The 21530-nt window shown below is 41.8% G+C and overlaps 2 protein-coding genes across 12 annotated transcripts in view; one reads left to right on the top strand and one right to left on the bottom strand.

Annotated features, from left to right (window-relative positions):
* Nucleotides 1–9386, top strand: part of TEX10 (testis expressed 10) — a 52776-nt gene extending 43390 nt beyond the window's left edge. For 2 of the 3 annotated variants that reach the window (XM_032164684.2, XM_058444713.1), the window contains exons 12-15: nucleotides 1073–1153; nucleotides 2772–2953; nucleotides 7629–7839; nucleotides 9168–9386. In XM_032164684.2, the coding sequence (XP_032020575.1) occupies nucleotides 1073–1153; nucleotides 2772–2953; nucleotides 7629–7839; nucleotides 9168–9281 (588 nt within the window). In that variant the 3' untranslated portion in view covers nucleotides 9282–9386. Of the gene's footprint in view, nucleotides 1–1072; nucleotides 1154–2771; nucleotides 2954–7628; nucleotides 7840–9167 lie in introns of those variants that run through there. The other variant, XM_058444714.1, reaches the window with a different exon arrangement.
* Nucleotides 2090–21530, bottom strand: part of INVS (inversin) — a 216004-nt gene continuing 196563 nt past the window's right edge. For 2 of the 9 annotated variants that reach the window (XR_009215061.1, XR_009215064.1), the window contains 5 exons: nucleotides 18345–19062; nucleotides 14218–14447; nucleotides 13354–13428; nucleotides 10048–10868; nucleotides 2090–2916 (listed from right to left, as the gene is read on the bottom strand). Coding sequence is in view for 4 of the 9 variants with exons in the window: in XM_032164679.2 (XP_032020570.1) it covers nucleotides 13190–13428; nucleotides 14218–14447; nucleotides 18345–19062 (1187 nt within the window). In the remaining 5 variants the exon portion in view is untranslated. Of the gene's footprint in view, nucleotides 2917–10047; nucleotides 10869–12708; nucleotides 13429–14217; nucleotides 14448–18344; nucleotides 19063–21530 lie in introns of those variants that run through there. The other 7 variants (XM_032164679.2, XM_058444712.1, XR_009215062.1 and 4 more) reach the window with 6 other exon arrangements.

The following is a 21530-nucleotide window of genomic DNA, read 5'->3' as shown; positions in this document are numbered from 1 at the left end:
GTAGGTTGTTTAGGAAACAGAAATGGCATACACGGCAGGTCCTTGAATAACACTTATTTTTTGGAGACAGTGTCTCACTCTGTCATCCAGGCTACAGTGCAGTGTCACCATTATGGCTTACTGCAGCCTCAACCTCCTGGGCTCAGGCAATCCTCCTGTCCCAACCTCCCGAGTAGCTGGTACCACAAGCACATGCTACCACATCTGGCCAACTTTTTTTTTTTCTAGATGAGGTACCACTGTGTTGCCCAGGCTGGTTTCAAACTCCTGGGCTCAAGCAGTCCTTCCACCTTGGCCTCCCAAAGTGCTAGAATTACAGTCATGAGCCACCAGGCCTGGCTGAAAAACGTTTCTTAATAATGTTGATTGGGGGGAAAAAATGATTGCATTATACATTATTTTGCTTAAAGTCATAGTTTCTGAGAACCTGCTGAAGTTGTTAAGTAGAGGACTTACTGTATGGTCTCCATGTTGGTAGATTGTAAGCCACTTGAGGAATATGAGAAAGAAGAGAAGGTTTCTCATTCTTTTATTCCTGTGCATGGCATCTAATAGGGGCTAGCTCAGTATTCAACATATGATTAGTAGATGAATTATTTGGAAAATTAGGCCATATATAAGGTCTGTTTGATCTTTGACATTTGTATCTTCAAAGTAATTTGTTATGTGTTTCCTATTAATATGTAGAGCAAGTAGGTATTAAAAGAATCTATTGCTGGGCACAGTGGCTCACACCTGTGATCCTAGCACTTTGGGAGTCTCGAGGTAGGTGGGTTGCTTGAATCCAGGAGTTTAAGACAAGCCTGGGCAAAATGGTGGAACCCCATCTCTGCTAAGAATACAAAAATTAGCCAGGCATGGTGGTGTGCACCTGTAGTCCCAACTACTAGGGAGGCTGAGGCCAGAGGATTGCTTGAGCCAGGTCACGGGGGTTGCAGTGAGCTAAGACTGCATCACTGCACTCCAGCCTGGGTGACAGAGTGAAACTCTGTCTCAAAAAAAAGAATCTGTTTAACTTGTTTCTGACCTAAAATGTTCTGATTTGGTTAGTGGTTTTCTCCTTTTCTGACAGGCAGTTTTTCACAGTTTATTGGTTATTCCTGCCCGAAGTCAGAACTTTGACATCCTGCAAAGTGCCATCAGTAAGCATTTGGTAAGTATCCTTAAACTTTTTCTCTTAAGAACGAACACAAGATGCATTGGTTAGAATAGAGTTTTCCACAGCCCCAGAAAGAACATGTCTGGAATTCTAAGCTTAATGATACCATAGTCTCTTGCAGCATGATGCATTGGCAAGAACTGAGGAATCTTGGTATTTTTCCTGGCTGTTATTAATTTAATTCTGAGTGACCTTGGGAAAAGTCTCTTCTTAGGACCTCACTTTTCTAAATCAGTGAAACAAGGGACCTGAAAATTAAACTTCACATCCTTTCCAACTTCTGTAATTCGCATGTGCTTGGCCTCAGTGTATTGAGAATTCAACATCTAGACTGAAGTCTGGGTTCCACCTAGAAGGTTTGGGGTCCAAAGTAGGCACATCATCTAACCCGGCACAAGGTGTGGTCACCGGCAGCTGTAGACTCAACCCTGAGACTGACCTGTTATTTGATATTGGATGTCTCATTTCCATTGGTATTAAATTCACATTAGATATACCTGTGTAGTTGCTTTTAACTTTCTCCAGTGTTTACACTCTTATCTTTGGCTTTCTATTGTAATGTATTACAGTACAAAGCAGGGCTCCCAAATTATATCTTTGAGAAACACACTTGTTTGGATAAAATACAGGCACATCCAGACTCCTTTTTCTCTTAAAATGTTACTTCCCTTGAGTTGGAAGAGAGTACTGCTTTGAATTCCTAGTACTTTCTCCCTGCTGTCAAACTTCCAGTCCTTATCCCTGTGTCATCAACAATGCCCACTTTTTTTTTCCCTACCTCCACTCCAGAGAATTAGACTCTCCTTTGACTACATTCATTATTCTAGTAAAAGATCAATATGCCAGTCAGTCTTGGCCACTATTTTCACACAGCCTGTGGAGGAGGTTAAGACATCAAAGTTTGCAGACTTTTTAAAATCATTACCCAGCAGTAGTCTCCAGGAGATTGAAACCATGTATATATACAGTTACAAGTTAGACTCTACCTTAATGACAATGCATACAGTACATTCTAGATGAATTAGCTAACCCTAATGACCCTTCCTGGGTTTCCTGGCAGTGAAGCAGTCAGATGTTAACTATAGTAATATCTTTTACTGACTCTGGTAGAGGTATGTTTATTCATGTCTGAATGACTAAATCAAAGTGCAGAGGAAGGCTAGTTTTGAAATGAACTATTTATACATTTAATTACCTGGCATAGGAGTGGTGCCACATGCAAGTTTTCCAGCCTGAATAATTTAAAAATTTTTAAGTATGATTGTTGGTATTCAGATTTTCTTTGAGTCCATGAAATAATCCCTTTAAATAGTTATTTCTAACCAGCAATAGACATTTTATAGAAAATTTAGAAGATTTTGTCATGAAGGCGAGGCAGTGGTTTGTGTTAATAGCACTTCTTGCGTTTGTGTGTTTTCAAAGTCATTTAATTTAGGGATTAAATTCTCAAAGGAAAATAGGACCTTAAGGTGTGGCAGGTGGCATATGTTAGGTATGTATTAGTTTTCAGTAGAAATGATGTAAAGTTAATCGTGAATTAACAGGTTTTGGTTTTATTTGGAGGAGCAGGTCTGTTTTGAAGAGGTAATTAATCTCGTTTTTCTCTGCTTAGGTTGGGTTGACTGTAATTCCTGACAGCACGGCTGGCTGTGTTTTCGGTGTTATCTGTAAGCTCCTGGATCATACTTGTGTAGTTAGTGAGACTCTGCTGCCATTTCTGGCTTCTTGTTGCTACAGTCTTCTTTATTTTCTGCTCACTATAGAGAAAGGGGAAGCAGAACATCTAAGAAAGAGGTAATTATTTTTTATTCTTCAACCTTAATTTTCCTACTGTTCCCCCTCCCCCAAACAAATAATAATAATAGACAGTTAAAGATAATTAGGTTATACAAATACCTTAAATTCTCTTTCAGAGAGTTTGTGTCAGCCTAGCTAGCTTTTTCTTTGTTCCTTCATGAATCCCCTTTGTGTTGTAGTAAAAATTTTTAGTTTTTTGTTTTTTCCCCTTTAAGTTACAAATTTGAAAAGTTAGATGGCATTATAAAATTTCTTGAGAGATTTCTTTTATTAACATTGCTATAAGTCTAGCAAGAAAAATAATTCTACCCTTAGGAGGATGGGCTATTAGTACCAACCTTTGTATTTTGTTTTGAGCTTCATTAGAGCTAGCCAGAGTGGGAATTTTAAAATCTTGGATTTAAAGAAATTCTTCTAAGATGCTAGTGCTTTTAATTAGTACTTTTGCTCGCATATAATATTCAGGCTAGAGCTTTTAGCATAGTTGGGAAGATTTCACTTTAATTTTAAAAAGTATTTTGTGCTTGTATTCTTATTGGTGTGCCCATTAAAAGTTCATTGTAGAAGGTTTTAAAGCCTGGTAACAGGTTGGCAAATATTCTGTCACCTGCTGTTAATGTTTTGATGTATGCCTTTTTGGTTTTTTTTGAACTTTTAAATGACATGAAAATACATATACTGAATGTATAAAAAACATTTATGTGGTTTAAAAGGTAATTATAAACTGAACCTCCATTTAACCAATCGCAGGTTCGGATATAGAATATCATCAGCACATATACTGTTAATGTACCCTGCACAGTTAAATGTCTTCTACGTACCCCTCTGCCCCAGATCACTTGGTGTTGATCAACTTCATTATCTTAAAAAAAAAAAAAAATGGTTTTATGTGCATGTGTGAACAGTATCATGTTTGTTTTGCATATTTGTGGATTTTTTGTAATGGGAATTATACTGCATGTATTTTTTGTGATTTGATTCTCTCAGCATTGCTTTTGAGATTGATTGAAGTTGACTCATTTAGCTGTATTTCATTCATTTTTATTTCTCCATACCATGGTTCAGCAAACTTCTTTCTATAAAGGGTCAGTTAGTAAATATTTTAGGTTTTGCAGACCATTAGGTCTCTGTCACAGCTACTCAGCACTACCATGGTAGTGTGAAAGCATCGATAGATAATATGTAAATAAATGAGTATAATTGTGTTCAGCAAAACTATTTACAAATACTTAACCATAGGCTGGATTTGGCCTGTGGCCATAGTTTGCTCAATCTGCTCTATAGTATTCTGTTACATGCATGTACCATAACTTAGCCATTTTATTGTCAGCATTCAAATTTTTCCAGTAAGAGTATGTATATAGAAAAAAATTGTGTATTTCACTTTAATATACTATAAAATTTATGCATAACAAATTCAATGATAGTTTTCTTATACATCATCAAACTTTAGGTCTGACAGGTCAAGAAAAGGCTTTATAAGTAGCAAGGAACTTCTCAGGGTTCTAGAGATTTTATAAGATCCCCACTTAATGAAATGTGTGTGTATTGCTATTTGTTATTTCCTGTCACTTGAAGTATGGCCCCTAAAACAACTTCATGCAGAGTTTCAAAGATCTATTGTAGTCTCTCATAGAGAAACGTCCTTTGACTTCATGTGGCTGGAATGAACAAAATTAAGTGTGTGTAATATTTGTTTGCCTGTTTTAAAATGCCCAATTGTAGAGGTATTCTACACTGGGTACTGGAAAGGTTAACATTACTAGGATATTAGACACAGTTGGCAGCCAAAGTCTTAGGTACCTAAAATTCCCATTTGGGCTGTTTATTCCCCACTGGAGAAGGTGTTTATAAGATTACAAAACGATGAGACTGCTAGTCAAATTACTGGGGAGCCTTTGATTTCACAAGTGCTGGCCAGAAAGTTAGGTTTGACCGAGTTGAGTTGTTTAGTACTGTGTCTGCTGTGCCTTGAAGATATTGTTCTATTGTCTCCTTGCCTCAGTGTTACTAATGAAAAAATCTGCTGTTAGTCTGAGCCCTCTTAGTTTGTAGGTAGTAATCTTATAGGTAGTAATCTATATTTTTACTGTTTTCTCTTTATCTTCGGTGTGTTGCAGATCAGGATGTGTCCTAGTGTAGGTTTGTTACTTATCCTGCCCGAGACATAGTGTGCTTCCGTAATATGAAGATTCAGTTTTTTTTTCCTCAAGTCTGGAAAGTTGTTATTAATTTCTAACCATCTTCCCCCATTGTTTCTATTTTCTTCTAAAAACTTTTAAACATAGGGAGCTTTTTATTCTGTCATCTTTATCTCTTAAAAATCTTTCAATTTGCTAATTCTTTTACTTAATCCTCCTACTGAGATTTTATTTCATCAACTATTGTTTTGTTTTCTTTTGGATTGGTTTCTGTTTTGGATTTTTATTTGGTATTTTGTCATTTTTGCCTGTTCTTGGTTTACTGGTGTTTCTTTAAAGTGCTTGTTAGCTCCATTAGCTCCTTTTTCCTCCGGTGTGGGCATTCTCCCTTATTTTAGGGAGCAAGTTGAACAGACTTGTATATTTCGGGCTGCATACCTTTTCCCTAAGGGTGTCTTTTGTGGGAGTTCTGTGGAGGTTTATAGATACTTCCCTGTAGGATAGTTTGACATTTGCATTTTCCTGGCTTCTCATTCTATGCAAGGAGTATAGTTCAAACTCCCTGCCTTCCATACCTGGGTTCTAAAGCCTCAGCTTCCAGTACTGTTGACTGTTGAAAATCTTAGCCCTAAAATCCCACATACAGTTTTGTATGACTGTTGGATATCTTTATATGAATTTCGTTAAAGTTTATTTCACCTAGAGGTTTCACCCATCTGGCCTTGAGCTTGGCTGTCTGTTTTTTAAAGGTCTGTGGTTATTTGAAATCCACTCAAATTAAGAAAAGTAGAAAATGAAAATATTTGATTATTACAGGAGTAACTTGTAAAACCCAAGGGCTAGGAATTAGAAATTTAGCAAGAGACAAAGCAGCTTACTCCATTTTTCTTCTAGTTTGTGTAGTCTGTATCTCCGTGCCTTTGCGTTAGCTACGTCTGCAGTCTGGCTTTCTCTTTTCTTCTTGCACATGACTGTCCTAGCTGGGCTCTGCATAAGGCTATCTATGTGGCCTAGAATGGATTCACTATTCACCATAGATGGAATTACCATATGTGCAGTCAGGGAAATTGGTTATATGGTGAAAGGGCTTCTCCCTCTAGACCTGGAGGTAGTCAGGTTCTCTTAGAAATATTTGGGAACTAGGAGGATTATACGCTCCTGGTAAAGAAGCTGCAAAAAGGTCAGAGCCTTTCATAGTCAGTGGACTCTAGGTCCATGTGAATATTGCACCATCTAATTAACACTTGTAGAATGTGGTTAGGCTAGCTGGAAGGTCACCTGTCTCTACCATAAACATTTTGCTCTGTAAAGATACCAAGAGAATGATGTTTATTGTTCTTGATTTGGCTCTTAGCCTAAATGTTAGTGAAAAACACCATGTTTATTGAAATGTGGATAGTTTCTCTTGTTCTTGAGTTTAATTAGGACCCACTTGCCTTTTTTTTTTTTTTTTTTGTGCAATTGCTTTTGAGGACTTAGTAATGAATTCTTACTCTATCTTGAGTTAATTTTTTTTTTTTGAGATGGAGTCTCGCTCTTTTGCCAGGCTGGAGTGCAGTGGCGTGATCTTGGCTCACTGCAGCCTCCGCCTTCTGGGTTCAAGCAATTCTCCTGCCTCAGCCTCCCGAGTAGCTGGGACTACAGGTGCGTGCCACCGCGTCCGGCTAATTTTGTATTTGTAGTGGAGACAGGGTTTCTCCATGTTGGCCAGGATGGTCTCGACCTCTTGACCTCGTGATCCACCTGCCTCAGCCTCCCAAAGTGCTGGGATTACAGGTGTGAGCCACCACGCCTGGCCAAGTTAATTTTTTGTATATGATGAAAAATAGGGATCCATTTTTATTCTTCTACAAAAGGATAGCCAGTTGTCCCAGCACCATTTATTGAATAGGGAATCCTTGCCCTGTTGCTTGTTTTTGTCATCTTAGTTGAAGATGAGATAGTTGTAGGTATGTGGCTTTATTTCTGGGTTCTCTTTTCTGTTCCATTGGTCTGTGTGTCTGTTGTTTTCTACCATTACCATGCCATTTTGGCTACTGTAGCCTTGTAGTGTGAAGTCAGGTTGTTTTTGCTTAGGATTGCTTTGGCCATTCTGGCTTTTTTTTTGGTTCCATATGAATTTTATAATTTTTTTTCTAATCGTGTGAAGAATGATGTTGGTAGTTTGATAGGAATACAGTTGAATCTGTAGATTGCTTTGAGCAGTGTGGCCATTTTAACAATACTGATTATTCCAATTCATGAGCATGGAATGTTTTTCCATTTATTTGTGTCATCTCTGATTCCTCTCAACAGTGTTCTGTAGTTTTTCTTGTAGAGATCTTTCACCTCCTTGGTTAGATGTATTTGTAGGTATTTCGTGTGTGTGTGACTATTGTAAATGAGATTGCGTTCTTGATTTGGCTCTCAGCTTAAATGTTACTGGAAAACATGTTTCTTAAAAGGACATTTCAGTTTGGGGGAATATAGAAAGGGGGCGCTTTTCCTGTGGGCATTTGCTCACTGACTCATTTCTGTCTCTGTTATTGTAGGGACAAGCTGTGGGGGGTCTGTGTCTCCATCCTGGCTCTCTTGCCTCGAGTCCTCAGGTTGATGCTGCAGAGCCTGCGAGTGAACAGAGTTGGGCCTGAGGAACTGCCTGTTGTGGGCCAGCTGCTTCGACTGCTGCTTCAGCATGCACCCCTCAGGACTCATATGTTGACCAATGCGATCTTGGTACAGCAGATCATCAAGAATATCACGGTAAGAAGCATGGTGCCGGGGCTTTGCAATATAAAGCATAAGAATGAATTTATGACGGGGGCATGACGGGGAGTGTGTTGAGGGAGGAAAGGGATCCCATACATTGAGTCCAGGAATTAATCCCAATATGGTAGTTTCTCAGGGTCTCCCGTGCTGTCCAGCACCTGACTGTGACTTAAGGCGGGGGGGGGGGTGTCTGTGATTCCAGAATTGGTAATAAAAGTCTTAAAATAATCAAACTAAATGAAAGTGACAAAGCTTAGTTTAGTTTGAAAAGATAAGGGCATCAGAGTCATTCCTACCTAGACTGTGATACAGACTCTATTAATGAACTGTGACAGCTTGGCAAGTTTTTTTCTTTCTTTCTTACCTATCCAAGCTTGTTTTCCTATCTATCTGTAAAAATGGGAATAATGCCAACTTTATTGTGTTTTGGTGATCATTAAAGAAGATAACCCAAGTAAAGTTTTTAGTATACCTGACATTCATTAAGTGCTCAATAAATGTTGTCATTAAGGAAATTATTTAGCAGGAATAAACTTCAGGCCAATTTCTAGTCACTTAGTTCACTCGAAAGTAAGAAAATCAGAAGAAGTTATAGACTTCAGCTTTGTCTAATGGTTGGCTCTCTGCCTTCAGCTGTGTCTGGCGGGGACAGCTCTGTTGTTTAGGATTCCTTTGGTGATTTTAGTTTGGGGGGCGGTTAAAAAAGTGTCTTGTATAGTTTGATTTGCAGATTATCCCTTGAGATTCGTAGTGATACTTTGAAGTAATAGTGCTTTTACATGCATGTAACACAGGTGCTCTTTGGAATTTTTTCAGTAGCCTTTGTAGGGGTAATGGAAGTGGCAGTGGAATAATTCAGAAATAGTGAAGGGAAGAAAATCAAGAGCTTGGATTATTCCCAGACTGGAGAATCAGCCCATCTTTGTAAAGAAGAGACTGACAGAAATTGTTGGTTGGCCCTGTAGAGTTATTCTCAGTTGGCATTGGGGTAAAGAAAGATCGTGAGACACTAGAATGGCAAGAGGGGGAGGCAAGGGTGAAGGGATGGTTGGTGGTGAAATTTCATTAGTCTCTAGCATGTGCAAGAGAGAACAGACTCAACAAGAAACCGTTAGCATTTGAGGATATAACTAGGAATTTTCACTGCCTGTTGTAATGCCCGATTAATAGTTCCCTGTTTCCTGGAAGACTTCCTATGGTAATTTATAGATGGGGATACAGTTGCCAAAGCTCTGGGAAATTGTGTTTGGGTGTGAAAAATACTGTCAGGTAGCATGGTGATTTGGGTACAATTCTCAAATTACTCTTGTTTTTCTCTCCAGACATTGAAGAGTGGAAGTGTTCAGGAACAGTGGCTCACAGACTTACATTACTGCTTCAACGTTTATATCACTGGGCATCCCCAAGGGCCCAGCGCACTGGCTACAGTGTATTGAAGAGGCCATAGTACCTCCTTTTTGAAGTTGTTTATTCACATCTATCTTATTTGAAGAAAGACTGATGTAATAGTTCTTTGTCATTAAAGCTGAACTTTTAAAGAAGTTTACGAACCTTCTTTGCACTGATGTAGGAAAATAATGCTTGGGAGTTCCTATTGATGTGTAGGCTGGCTTCCTGGACTAGCACACGATACATGGTCATAGGGTTGTGCATTGTGCATTGCATAGGAGCTAAATATTTACAAAATAGAGAGTGATACAGTGGTACCTTCTGTTATATACCAAGAAATTGGCTAAATCTTTGTAATCCCATCCAGGCAGACCTCATTCTTTGTGTTTTTGTGATCACAAAAACGATGAATATAATAATTAGTAAACTAAAAACCAAGGTAATTAACTTAACTGAACACTTCATTGCCTATCTATCTCTTACCGTTAGCACAGAAGTGGCACTGATCTGAAGAAAATGAAAGCAACCCCCAAAATACTTGTGAGTAAAATATGTCACTGTTTATGCCTACTGTCTATATTCCCACAGCAGCTTTCCCCGTAAACAATGTGAAAGAGCCCATGATCACCGAATTTTATTTAAACCAGATGTTCTTAGAATGCTAGGATGTGTGCCGTTTCATTCTTCCCTGCCAACAGGAATGGCATTTTAAGAAGATTGCTCACTTCTGCAAGTTGGTCAGAAAATACAAGTAGAACGTTGAAGCCTGAGTTAGCACCTTGCTACGTGAACAGTCTGGTCTGTAAACCCTACCTGACAGAATCCTTGATGCTGTAATATGGCTGTTGGTATTCAGCACTGAGAAAGCCATTCAGAGAAGACGTGGCGGCAACCTGTGGCCTTGAGAGGCTAACGTAGGAACTGTAAAATGTAAGGAATCACCAGAATGTATCTATGGTCTTTTGGACAATTTCTAAATGCAAACAGTGGGTCATGATTCTGATCTAAAATTTAAACCTGATTAATTCTGAAGTAACAGTGGGATGTGATGTGGTGTGTGTGATAAGTCTGTTGCATTAGATTCCAGGAAAGTGGTGAGAGGAAGGCTGCTATGGGACAGGCTTCCTATCTCATTTAGGTTCATCTTTTGAGTCAAGAAGCCAGTACCAGCTAGCTGGCAGAAATCCCAACCCAGCAGCCTTAGTTTTCCTTAGATTTTACTGTTAATTATGAATTCTCATTTCTAACCGTACAGACTGAGGTGAAAGCAGACACTCAGGCACTTTGCACAGACATAGTCTATGCAGGTCCTTTCAGTGCAGGCTACGTTGATTGACAAAACAATGCTGTGTAAGAGCAGAAAGGAAACATTCTGACATTTTCTTTCAGTTAACACATTTTTAGGTGAATCAGCCTTCAGGTACGGATATTAAAGTTTTCCCAGGGTGTAAAAGATTATCAGCAGAAAATCTGAACTCTGCACTAGCTATGCCAGCTCCCCCGAACACAGTCTTCCTCCATAGGCAGTCAAGGTTTTGTTTTGTTTTTTGGCTGAGTAGCTGATTGCAGGTTATAAGAAAAGTTCTTTGATCTTCCACTGTTCTCAAGGAGATGTATACACTGTAGGTTGCTCACTGTTAAAAACAAATACCAGATAGATATTAAGGTTATTTTAAGGCTGAAGGGAACAGTTCATTGGTGTTGAGGAAGAAGGATTTAGGTTTAGGCTATCCCTGGGATGATGGGCCAGTTTACTGTAGAGGCAGGATGACAATATAATAGCTTTATATTTTCTGCAGTCTCAAGATGTGGGACATCTCTTCAAGGGAGACTTGATTAAGAGAGAGCAGGCACTTAGAGAGCTGGTACTGGAACCTCGGTCTTCAGTCTGCCTGAAATAGCAAATATATTCTCTCTCTGTGTCTCTCATATAACACATTACATAAACACGTAACACATCTTTTAACTCTCCTATTACACTTTGAATAGTCGTTCTAGAAAATAGGTTTGTTAGAAAATATTCAGATCCTCATGAATGATAAGCTGATGGGAATATCAAACTTAAAATGGATTTTTGAGGCCTTTTTATGACTTTGAATTAACAAATGTATAGGATGCCATAGTCAGAAAACATTAGTGATATACTTTGACAAATGATACCGAGGCCCCATATGGTTGAGAGACCTTGCTGAAGACATTGCTATATTTTGCTTCTAACTTTTTATGGAGCATATAAGCAAATACATTAAAGGTTTAGTAGTTTTAAAAAGTAACAAACATATGTCTCAATTTTTCTCTCTTGGTTTTATAACTTCCACAAAATTATTTTAATGTGAACTATTGTTTTTGGCTGTCTTCACTGTATCTTGAATGGAGTTGTCATCTGTGTACCCCTCTGCAGGTGAGCAAGAATAAACTGGATTTGTACAGGGGGTACCAATACTAATAATCACAATTATTCCATTCACTGGAATGGAACTTTAAAGGGAGTTCTTTTCTTTTATTGTTAAAGAGATAGACCCAGGGGTGGGTGGGTGGGTGGGGGTGTGGGGGTGTGGGGGTGTGTGTGTGTGTGTGTGTGTGTGTGTCAATAAAAGGCTCTGCTGAGATTCTTGGTGGGTGGTTTGCAAGGCTGGATGTAGAAGACTGACGTGAGCAGGGATTGTTTTGCTGCCTCCCAAATACATGTGAAGAAACAGCCCAAGGAGGCTGGCATTTTGCTATATCCACCTTTATGTCTCTTCCTTTTTAAGTGGTAAAGGCACTACTAAAACCTCGGGGATGGAGGGGTCTCTCTCCAAGTTGGAGGGTGAGAGCAATAATATTCGTTAACTGGTTAATGCTTAATGTGGGTGGGCTTGAGCCTAACAAAACTGTGTTCTCCTAAATTTGGGATTAGGAAAAGATCATTTTATCCTTGTCTGATTTTAACCCAGTCAAAAATATGTGTAGGACAAATAAGTTGCTTGTTCATATGAAGTCCTAAGAAATCATTAAGTATTGATTTGAACTTATTTACTCTGTCCGAGTCCCTTAACTAAAAAACTTATATGCTGCTAAACACCATTTTAAAAGATTTCTGGTAGTCTTGGATTTGTTTTTCTCTTAAGACTGAAAAATGATCCAGTTATCTAATTTGTGCTAGTATTTGATTGTCTAAATGCCACTTCTCTGGTAGTGATATCTGACAATTCTGTGTTTGAAATGATTCTTCAGTTTGCTCAGGTGTAATGAAAGGGGTTTTTTTGTTTGTTTTTAAACAGACTGTAGGCCTTGATTGCTTTGAAAGTTTCTAACTACCCCACCCACCACTCCCTGATCAGCCTGTCTGTATTACATGAGTTGTCCAACACTTATTAAAGATTTGGCAGTAATTACTCTGTCCCCCACCTCCAGGTTTTTGCCCCCCATCAAAAACTAAATGAATGTTAAAGTTCATGCTGACAGTCATTGTTCACCTTCCCAGCTGCACTCTGTTCTTCCAGGATGACTGTGTGGATCGAGGAGGCGGGGGGAGCATGTTGCCATAGCCACCTATGACAAACACTGGACCTGGCATTAGCTGCTGACAGCAATGAACTTATCACCCATATTTAATGCTGTCGTGAACGAGGGGGCCGTAAGTAAAACACTCTTGTCTTGCGGCTGAAAAGAAAGTTCCCTGAGCTTCTCCTGTATGAGGGAAAGCACGCACAGCTGAGCCTGGGCTGTACATGCTCTCAGGGTCCTCTTCATGGTGTTCTTCCCATCTTGGAGAAGGAAATAGGGGATCGTAATGTGACACCAAAATGGAACAAGGATTCCTAAGGTATTCCTTTGAAGAATGACAGTATTTTCATTTATTTCCTCCTTTGTGTGAAAAAGTGTGTAGAAGTGATCAATAGCAGCTACCATTTATTTCCATTGGAGTTAATGTTAACAATAGTAGCTTTTAGTTGTGAAAATAATTTGCCTCTTAGGGAGACAGATGTTGGCTACAGTAATAATCCCATGAAATCAAATGACCATTGGAAAACCCTGGCCATCTCTGTTCTAATGTCTTTTGTCTTTGGGGATGAAACAAAGGAAAATGCTTCCCCATGTTCTCCCCCACCATCTGCTTTGCAGTGGCTGCCTTACCTGAGTTGAGACGTAGCACAGAAGAGGCTTTTACAGATCTTGTAGGATGATGTATTTTCCCTTCGTGAGAACAACCTGAAATGAACCAACAACTGTTTCTTTTATTTGGCCAGGGATAGGTTTGGCCTGACCAACTTCTGAATTCCTTATTGTGGTAAAGGCTTGAGCTTGCAGGTGTGTATCAAGATAAGTTAGGTGTGGTGTGGAACCATGTAGGCCCAGGGCAAAGTCCTGAGATTTTGCTAAATGAATGTTAAAGTTCATGCTGTAGGAGATCTTTCTAAAGGTGCCCTTGCTTATCTTTTTTTCTCTTGAGCCAGCAAGGCTTCTTGAACTCTACTGGGTCTATTTGGATGGGCTCTTTGCAGAGCTGAGAATGTTTCAATTTACAGCAGTTAATCTGCTGAACAAATATTTACCGTAGTGCATGGGTGTTGAGCATTCTCATAGTGGGCAACCCTGTAACATCTTAGTATAGGAAAAGTCAAAGTGATACAGGCAGGTTCTAGCTAAGTCTTGAATGCTCCAAATGGGTAATGCAAGGAGGAGACTCAAGCAGGGGTCTGGAGAGGTTTAAACATTAAAGCTTGAGGGCACTCTGGGCTGAGATGCTAGAATGCCTCACAAAACCAAACAGTTCTGACCCAGTATCGCTGGGAGGCAGGAATGAAATGGTGCTTGAGAAATATTAGGTTGGTGCAAAATTAATTGCAGTTTTGACCATTTTTAATAATACAGTTAATTTTGCACCAACCTAATTTATCCGAATGGAAGTTTACCCAATGTAATTAAATTCTACTTCAGATTCTGATGTGACACTCTGGGGGTACTTGTGAACTACAAAGTAGGCAGAAGGACAGTTACCATAGATTTGCTTAAGCACTGAGTGCTTGGTGGACTTTGTGCCTGAGGTGCCCTTGGATGGACTCTTGGGGGCCTTGCTTACTGCAGTGGTTTGGGGGAGTTTTAGTTCCAGTTCCTTCCTCCAAACCTGGAGGAGCAATGCTGTACATTCTTGCCTCCATCTGTCCACATCTCCAGCTCCAAGCTGCTTCATATGCCAAAGGTGGGACAGGTGCTTCCTGAGCTGGTAGCTGGTTGGGTCAGAGGAGAGGAGAGGCTTTAAGATCACAGTACTGAGAAAACTAAATTTCCTTAAGGTTCCTAGAAGCTATAGGAGTAGTATTTGCTGAATTCCTGGTAGGTTCATTCAAACTCCCATTCCTAATTTTGGCGGCAGCATGTTGAACGTGGAATTCTTTTTCCATTATCAAACACCTCCTGAACTAGGATTCAATCATGATTCCTTGCCTTCAAGGAGCTCACAGACTAGTGGAACAGGCTGCTGTGTAAAGAGGTACGTGTGGCATGAGAGTACTGTGTAAGAGCAAGGAGCTGGTTGTGCAAACAGATGCAGGACTGACTGATGGTTTGGTAAGGTTTCACAAGGTTAATATTCGTGCTGGATTTTAAAAGATGAATAGGAGCCTACCAGGCAGAGAAGGGCATTCTACGTAGCAGAACTGGCATCAGCAGAGATACAGGCATTTGTGCCAGAAAGTCAGTAACACAATGTGGTGGAAGCACTGTGTATTTGGTGACGAAAGGGGGCTTTAGAGTGGTAAAGGTATGAGCTGCATCTTATAAGTCTGTAGGAGGTGGGTTTGGAGTGGGTGAGGGATGGGGATGATGGCTATATTTACATCTAGGGTTTATTTGATGCTTTCTATCCCACATGCACTCCCCAACTTACTGAGCACAAAAACTATTTTGAGGCCTCCAAAGGAAAACTGCAGCAGTGTTTATTATCTGTATCTGTCTATATTCCCAGTGAGCCTATAGGTAGCTGCAGAGAGCAACAGGCTTCATATCTGATTTTACAGTGATCCCATTTGGGCTGCACCAAATGGGAAGTAATCTTTTTCCTAAGTCTGCTAAAAGCTCCTTGCAGCGCTTGGTGCAGCCCCTCCCTCCTTCCCCAAAGGCTGATTTCAGTCAGCCTACACCACTCTTCCTTCTTTCCTGGAGGGTAACACCATGGCATCCCTCTACTAGAATATGTACCACATTTCCAAAAAGCCAAGTCTAGAGAAAAGTATAGCACTACCGTGCTATAATTCAGTTTCTCCTGTTTGAAATGCTGTCTTCCATACCTTCTGCTCTTGTGGGCACAGAACTTGTGGGGAAGCCCAGGTAGTGGCTGAAGCTGTTAATGGTGTCAGCCCTCATGGGCCCAGCAGACCTTTCCTGCTCAGCTTGTCCAGGATACTGTTTCAGTCTTTAAAATAGTCATCTTACTTGGTTATTAAACTGACAATTTTAAGATCAAGTTTCATTTTCTCAGGACCCAAGGTTCATTTTGCCCACTCCTTCCCTGCCTGTTTTCCAGCTCCTTTTCTCCATCCTGCACCTGTCCCCTATAACCACAGCCTGCACTGAGCTCTTACGTGTCCAGCCCTGACTCCTGCCCCAGCCCTCACTGCTTAGGTTTGCTATCAGACACACTTTCAGGACAGCACTTCAGGCTCCTGTATTTACAATAGAAAATGTAGTTAAAATATAATAGAATCGATAAAAGTGTGTTTACTGTCACCAGACTTGGCTTTCTGCAATGTGCAACAATCCCAGAAGTCCTTTGGGCCTCAGAATTGCACAATGGCACATCCAGAGGGGGCCTGTGTAGTTGCCTACCCAGGTGGGCATGTTAGACCATAAGCCCACTGTTCTTGGGGGAATGACTGACGGCTCATTTGCTACTCTGGTCACTTACTGACAGGATCTGTCAGCTTCTGACTCTTCAAAGGAGTCAGACAGACAGTCGGAGAAGGAGACATTTCAGGTAGGGAGCAGCTGTGGGGTCTGGCGTGGTAAACCTTGCTGGCTTGTTTAGATCCTAGATTTCAGCCAAAATACTTAAAAAGTGCATCTGGATGGTAGCCAGTGCATGTCCCAGCATAACTGCCCAACGAGGGGGTGCAATGGCCATTTCCACCTGTGGCTTTAGAGGCCGACTGTCTTGGCTTAAAACCAGCCCTGGCACTTGCTCTGTAATGTTGGTGAGTTGATGTCTCTGTGCTTCAGTTTTCTCATCTGTGGAACGGGGATAAGAACAATACCTACCTTGCAGGGTTATTGGTGACGATTACATGAATCAATCCAGGTAAAACTAGTTTGAACAGTGTCTGGCACAAGTTTCCAACAAACACTGACTACTAGTATGTTAACAATTGGTAGTAGTAACATCACCCTTCTCCTGGTTACCCTGATGTGTGTGACACCAACCAGGCAGCCTTCTCCAGCCTATTTTCAGGCAAAGTGCATGGGGCCCATCTCCACCTCCATTAGCTTGACCACAGCAAAAACTAACTTCACTCATGTAAGGGAAAGGCCCTTGGATTTGAGCCAGCCAGAGGTTCAAGTGCTGGATCTGCACCAAAAGGACAAGTCAATTTTTCCTCTCTTGTCTGAAAAATGGGGATACTGCTCCCTGTCATGATGGCTTCCTGGTGTGGTTGGGAGATCACATGGGGTCAGGCATGAGAGGACTTTGTTAATGGCCAAGAGCTGAAACAGACATGAGGGAGAACACATTGCAAAGCCTGTGCAAGCACAAACCAGATCACCCGGCTCTGGATTAGGCAGTCTCTGGTATGATACGAATGGAGGCCTCTCCCTGGACCTCCTGGGAATCCATCTTGTTTTCTCCCTGCCAATGTTAAGGAGAAAACGTCTTCCTTTTTCTCCTGACGGGAACCTCGAGAGCTCATACATCTGTGCCCGCATTATTTCCTTGCCTTGACTCCCCATCTGTCTTCCTCTCCTCAGTGATGGTGGCGACATAACTTCCACCTATCTCTTTTCTTGAGACAGGGTCTCACTCTGTCGCCCAGGCTGGAGTTCTGTGGCATGGTGATGGCTCACTGTGGCCTTGACCTCCTGGGCTCAAGCGATCCTCCTGCCTCAGCCTCACAAATAGCTAGGACTACAGGCACGTGCCACCATGCCTAGGTAATTTTTGTACTTTTTGTAGAGGCAGAGTTTGGCCATGTTTCCTGGGGTGGTCTCGTCTCATAACCCTGGGTTCAAGTGATCCTCCCACCTCGGCCTCCCCAAGTGCTGGGGTTACAGGTGTAAGCCACTGTGCCTGGCCAACTCCCACCTATTGGTGATGGGTCCAGCTTCTCTCTGGACATTCATCACTGTAAGGCCTAATTTAGATATAGGCTCTAGTGAGGCTTTCAGGATGAAAGAGATTTATGAGACGTGAACATTTGTAGCAATAAGACCCCTCAAGTCCTCCCATAATCATTCCCTAGTGGCATTTGTCTCTACTATATTGGGAGACTGTTTCAGGCTTTTAGGACAGCCTTCACCCCCACTCCCAGTGCCTACTATGTATTTTGAGCTTGGTAGATGCTCAGACAGGTTTACATAGTACAGTTTAGTCACTCCATCTATTATATCCAGACCCTAGTTTAGGTGTTTGGAGTATGACTAGTTCCTGGGTAGTAAAGACATAAGAATAAAAATAAAGTATCTCCTATGTGTAGTAATTTAGAATTAATGAAGCGTGCATTATCTCATTCCAGCAACCTGTCATATTAACAGGACATGTGCAACAATTATTAAATCCTGTTTTACAGATGAAGAAGCAGAGGGTCGGGGGGCCATGTGATTTGCCCAAAGTCACATAACCTGTTAGAGCTTACCTGAACCTCACATTTCATGGTTACAAACCCAGGGCTTTTTCCTTTACCCCATGCTATCCTGAGCACTTTCCCATCTTTCTAGGCAAAAACATCTTCCAAATGGTTTACACAATGTAAATTACTAGGATCTGGTGTGAATTTCATGGGTAGGCTCTACAAAATTGGCCTTACCATGCCACCACATGGAACTCACTGGGAAAACATCAAAGAGCACAGATGTCATGTTGAGAATATCAGTAACAATCAAAGAACCACAGATGCGGCAGCACCCCATTTTCCTACCTTCGCCAGGCGCGCTGGATGACTGCTGCTGCTTTGTTCTTTTTGCGAAACAGCTCTTTCCTCCTTCGTTCTCTCTGAATTATCTGCAGTCGGAGCTCTACGGGGAGAAGGTCAATATTCACACTCTGCCCAGAGAGGGGACGAGGTGCTGGATCAGTCTCCTTAGATACCTGAAAGTCCTCGGACAGGGTGGATGGCTCCAGCCTCCCGGCTCCTGACCTCAACTCCTCTGTGCTCTGTGGCAAATCTGAACAGAGCCCTCCTGTGAGCTTGGCTTGTGTCACTTTGTTTCTTGGTGTACGATGGTGGGGAGGATTCTGCCCAGCAAGGACTGCCTCCCCCCGGGCACTGCCAGGGCGGCTAGAACCAGCCGGGGAGCACCTTCCTCCTTTGAGTTCTTGAGTGCGCCTTTTCTGGGGGGCACATTTGGCCTTGGGTTCTGTGTCATGCCGCCTGCTGGGCTTCCAGTGGCTATCGTGTGGTGGAAGGCTTGCAGCTGCCCGCCTGGAGTCCTCTCCTTTCTCATCAGGCTCAGCCACCCTGATACAGGAGGGCTGCTTCATGAAGCCTTTCCCCTTTGCACACCGATGATCGCCAGCTGTGTCACCTCTGGGCTTCTCAACAGACGGAACTCCTGGATGCCTGTTTCCATCACTGCCTTCATTGGGTCTGAAGTGGACACAAGCAGATTGGCCTTTAGAATGTTCTCTGGCTGTTTCTTGGGGAAACAAAGAAAAAATATTGTCCAAAACTTGCAGAGTAGGATAATTTTCCTAATATGTTCACATAAAATATTCAGACTTAGCCTATATCATCACCATAATAGTGGCAATTACAGACTAGGAAAAAAACTGTTTAACTTCTATTTCCAGCAATATGGTAGGTTAGATAACCTGAAGCCCTTCTCACCTTAACGAAAATATAGTGGATATCATTTGGAAAGCACTGTCATGCTTTTAAGAAAATAAAGGAACTCTGGAGGACAAAAACAAAGAGAAAATTGAAAATCAAAGCAATTAAGTATGTGAGCTGATCCAGTGACTGTCTAGGCAGGTAATGGTGGTGGAGTGGGCAACAGATGGTCTTATTAAATATCTGGCTGTGTTTTAACATCTACATAAGAACAGAAAATGAGGCCTTGCAGGAAGAAAGTTAACTGGAACCAAGACTCTACATGAAGCCAGCACTCTTGAAGGGATATACCTTTTGGAAATAATCCAGATTTTAAAATCTGCTCTCCAGTACTTGGAGATGACAAGGAAGTTTGTTTCAGCCCAGGTTCTGGATGGGGTAAGGAGTCTCCCATAAGAATTTAAAACCAAAGTCTTCTTCCTTACGTGGGCTTGGTATTCGTTTACTCTCAATCCATAGGAGACATTACTATAAAAACTGGTCTTAGGATGGAGATATCCCAGGATGCCTCACAGAAGCAAACACAATATTGCTTTAGTGTGACATGCCCTCAACTCAGGCTGCACAAAGGGGTCCTCTGAAAATGACTTCACGATCCAAAATCACAAAATACATGAGGAAACAATGTACCATAAGCAACAGTTAACACAATAGCAAGATCAGATCTCTCAAAACATTAGCACACACACATTGATTAAACACACAAAAGAAGTTTAAAATACGAGAAAAGGATAGATTTGAAAAACAATTAAATACTACATCTAAAATGAAAAATATGCCAGGCACAGTGGCTCATGCCTGTAATCCCAGCACTTTGGGAGGCCGAGGCGGGAATCATGAGGTCAGGAGTTTGAGACCAGCTTGACCACCATGGTGAAACCTTGTCTGTACTAAAAATACAAAAATTAGCTGGGCATGGTGGTGCATGCCTGTAGTCCCAGCTACTTGGGAGGCTGAGGCAGAAGAATCGCTTGAACCCGGGAGGCAGAGGTTGCAGTGAGCTGAGACTGCTCCACTGCACTCCAGCCTGGGTGACAGTGAGACTACGTCTCAAAAAAAAAAAAAATCTTGGCTGGGCGCGGTGGCTCACACTTGTAATCCCAGCACTTTGGGAGGCTGAGGCGGGTGGATCACAAGGTCAGGAGATCGAGACCACGGTGAAACCCCGCCTCTACTAAAAATACAAAAAAATTAGCCGGGCGTAGTGGCGGGCGCCTGTAGTCCCAGCTACTCGGAGAGGCTGAGGCAGGAGAATGGCGTGAACCTGGGAGGCGGAGCTTGCGGTGAGCCGAGATTGCGCCACTGCACCCCAGCCTGGGCAATAGAGCGAGACTCCAAAAAAAAATTTAATAAAACAGGACATAGTTATCCGTAATGTTTTTCAGAAAAAGATCATGTTGTAATCCACATTTGGAGGCCGAGGCAGGGATCACAAGGTCAGGGTCGAACCATGGTGAACCCGTCTCTATAAAAAGACAAAAAATTAGCCGGGGTGGTGGGGGGCCTGTATCCAGTATTGAGGGTGAGGGAGAATGGGTGAACCGGAGGGAGTTGCAGTGAGAGGTTCGCCCATGATTCCAGCCTGGGTGACAGACAAAATCCATCTCAAAAAAAAATCTGTTCTGGCTGAGTGCAGTGGCCCAGCACCTTGGGAGGCTGAGGCAAGAAGATTGCTTGAGCCAAGTCTGCAACAAGCCTGGACAACATAGTGAGACCACATTTCTAAAAAAAAAAAAAAAAAAAAAAATTATCCAGACATGGTAGCGCATGCCTGTAGTCCCAGCTACTCAGAAGGCTGAGGTGAAAGGTCGCTTGAGGCTGGGAGGTTGAGGGTGCAGTGAACTGTTTCTGCCACTGCACTCCAGCCTGAGCAACAGAGTGAGACTATGTCTCAATAATGTAAAATAAAATATTCTTAAGTGCAAAAGAGCTATCTAAACTATGCTACTCTTCATGTAAGAAAGAAAGAGATGGGCTGGGTGTGGTGGCTCACGCCTGTAATCCCAACACTTTGGGAGGCAGAGGCGGGCAGATCACCTGAGGTCCGGAGTTGGAAACCAGCCTGACCAACATGGAGAAACCCTGTTTCTACTAAAAATACAAAAAAGTTAGCTGGGCATGGTGGCGCATGCCTGTAATCCCAGCTACTCTGGAGGCTGAGGCAGGAGAATCACTTGAACCCAGGAGGCAGAGGTTGCGGCGAACTCTGTCTCAAGAAAGAAAGAAAGAAAGAAAAGAAAGAGAAAAAGAAAGGGATATAAGAAAACATACCTA

The sequence above is a fragment of the Hylobates moloch genome, unplaced genomic scaffold (genome assembly GCF_009828535.3).
Source record: "Hylobates moloch isolate HMO894 unplaced genomic scaffold, HMol_V3 SCAFFOLD_10, whole genome shotgun sequence".
Classification (NCBI taxonomy): domain Eukaryota; kingdom Metazoa; phylum Chordata; class Mammalia; order Primates; family Hylobatidae; genus Hylobates; species Hylobates moloch.
The sequence above is the reverse complement of the archived record's forward strand: the minus strand, read 5'-3'. Positions and strand labels throughout refer to the sequence as shown.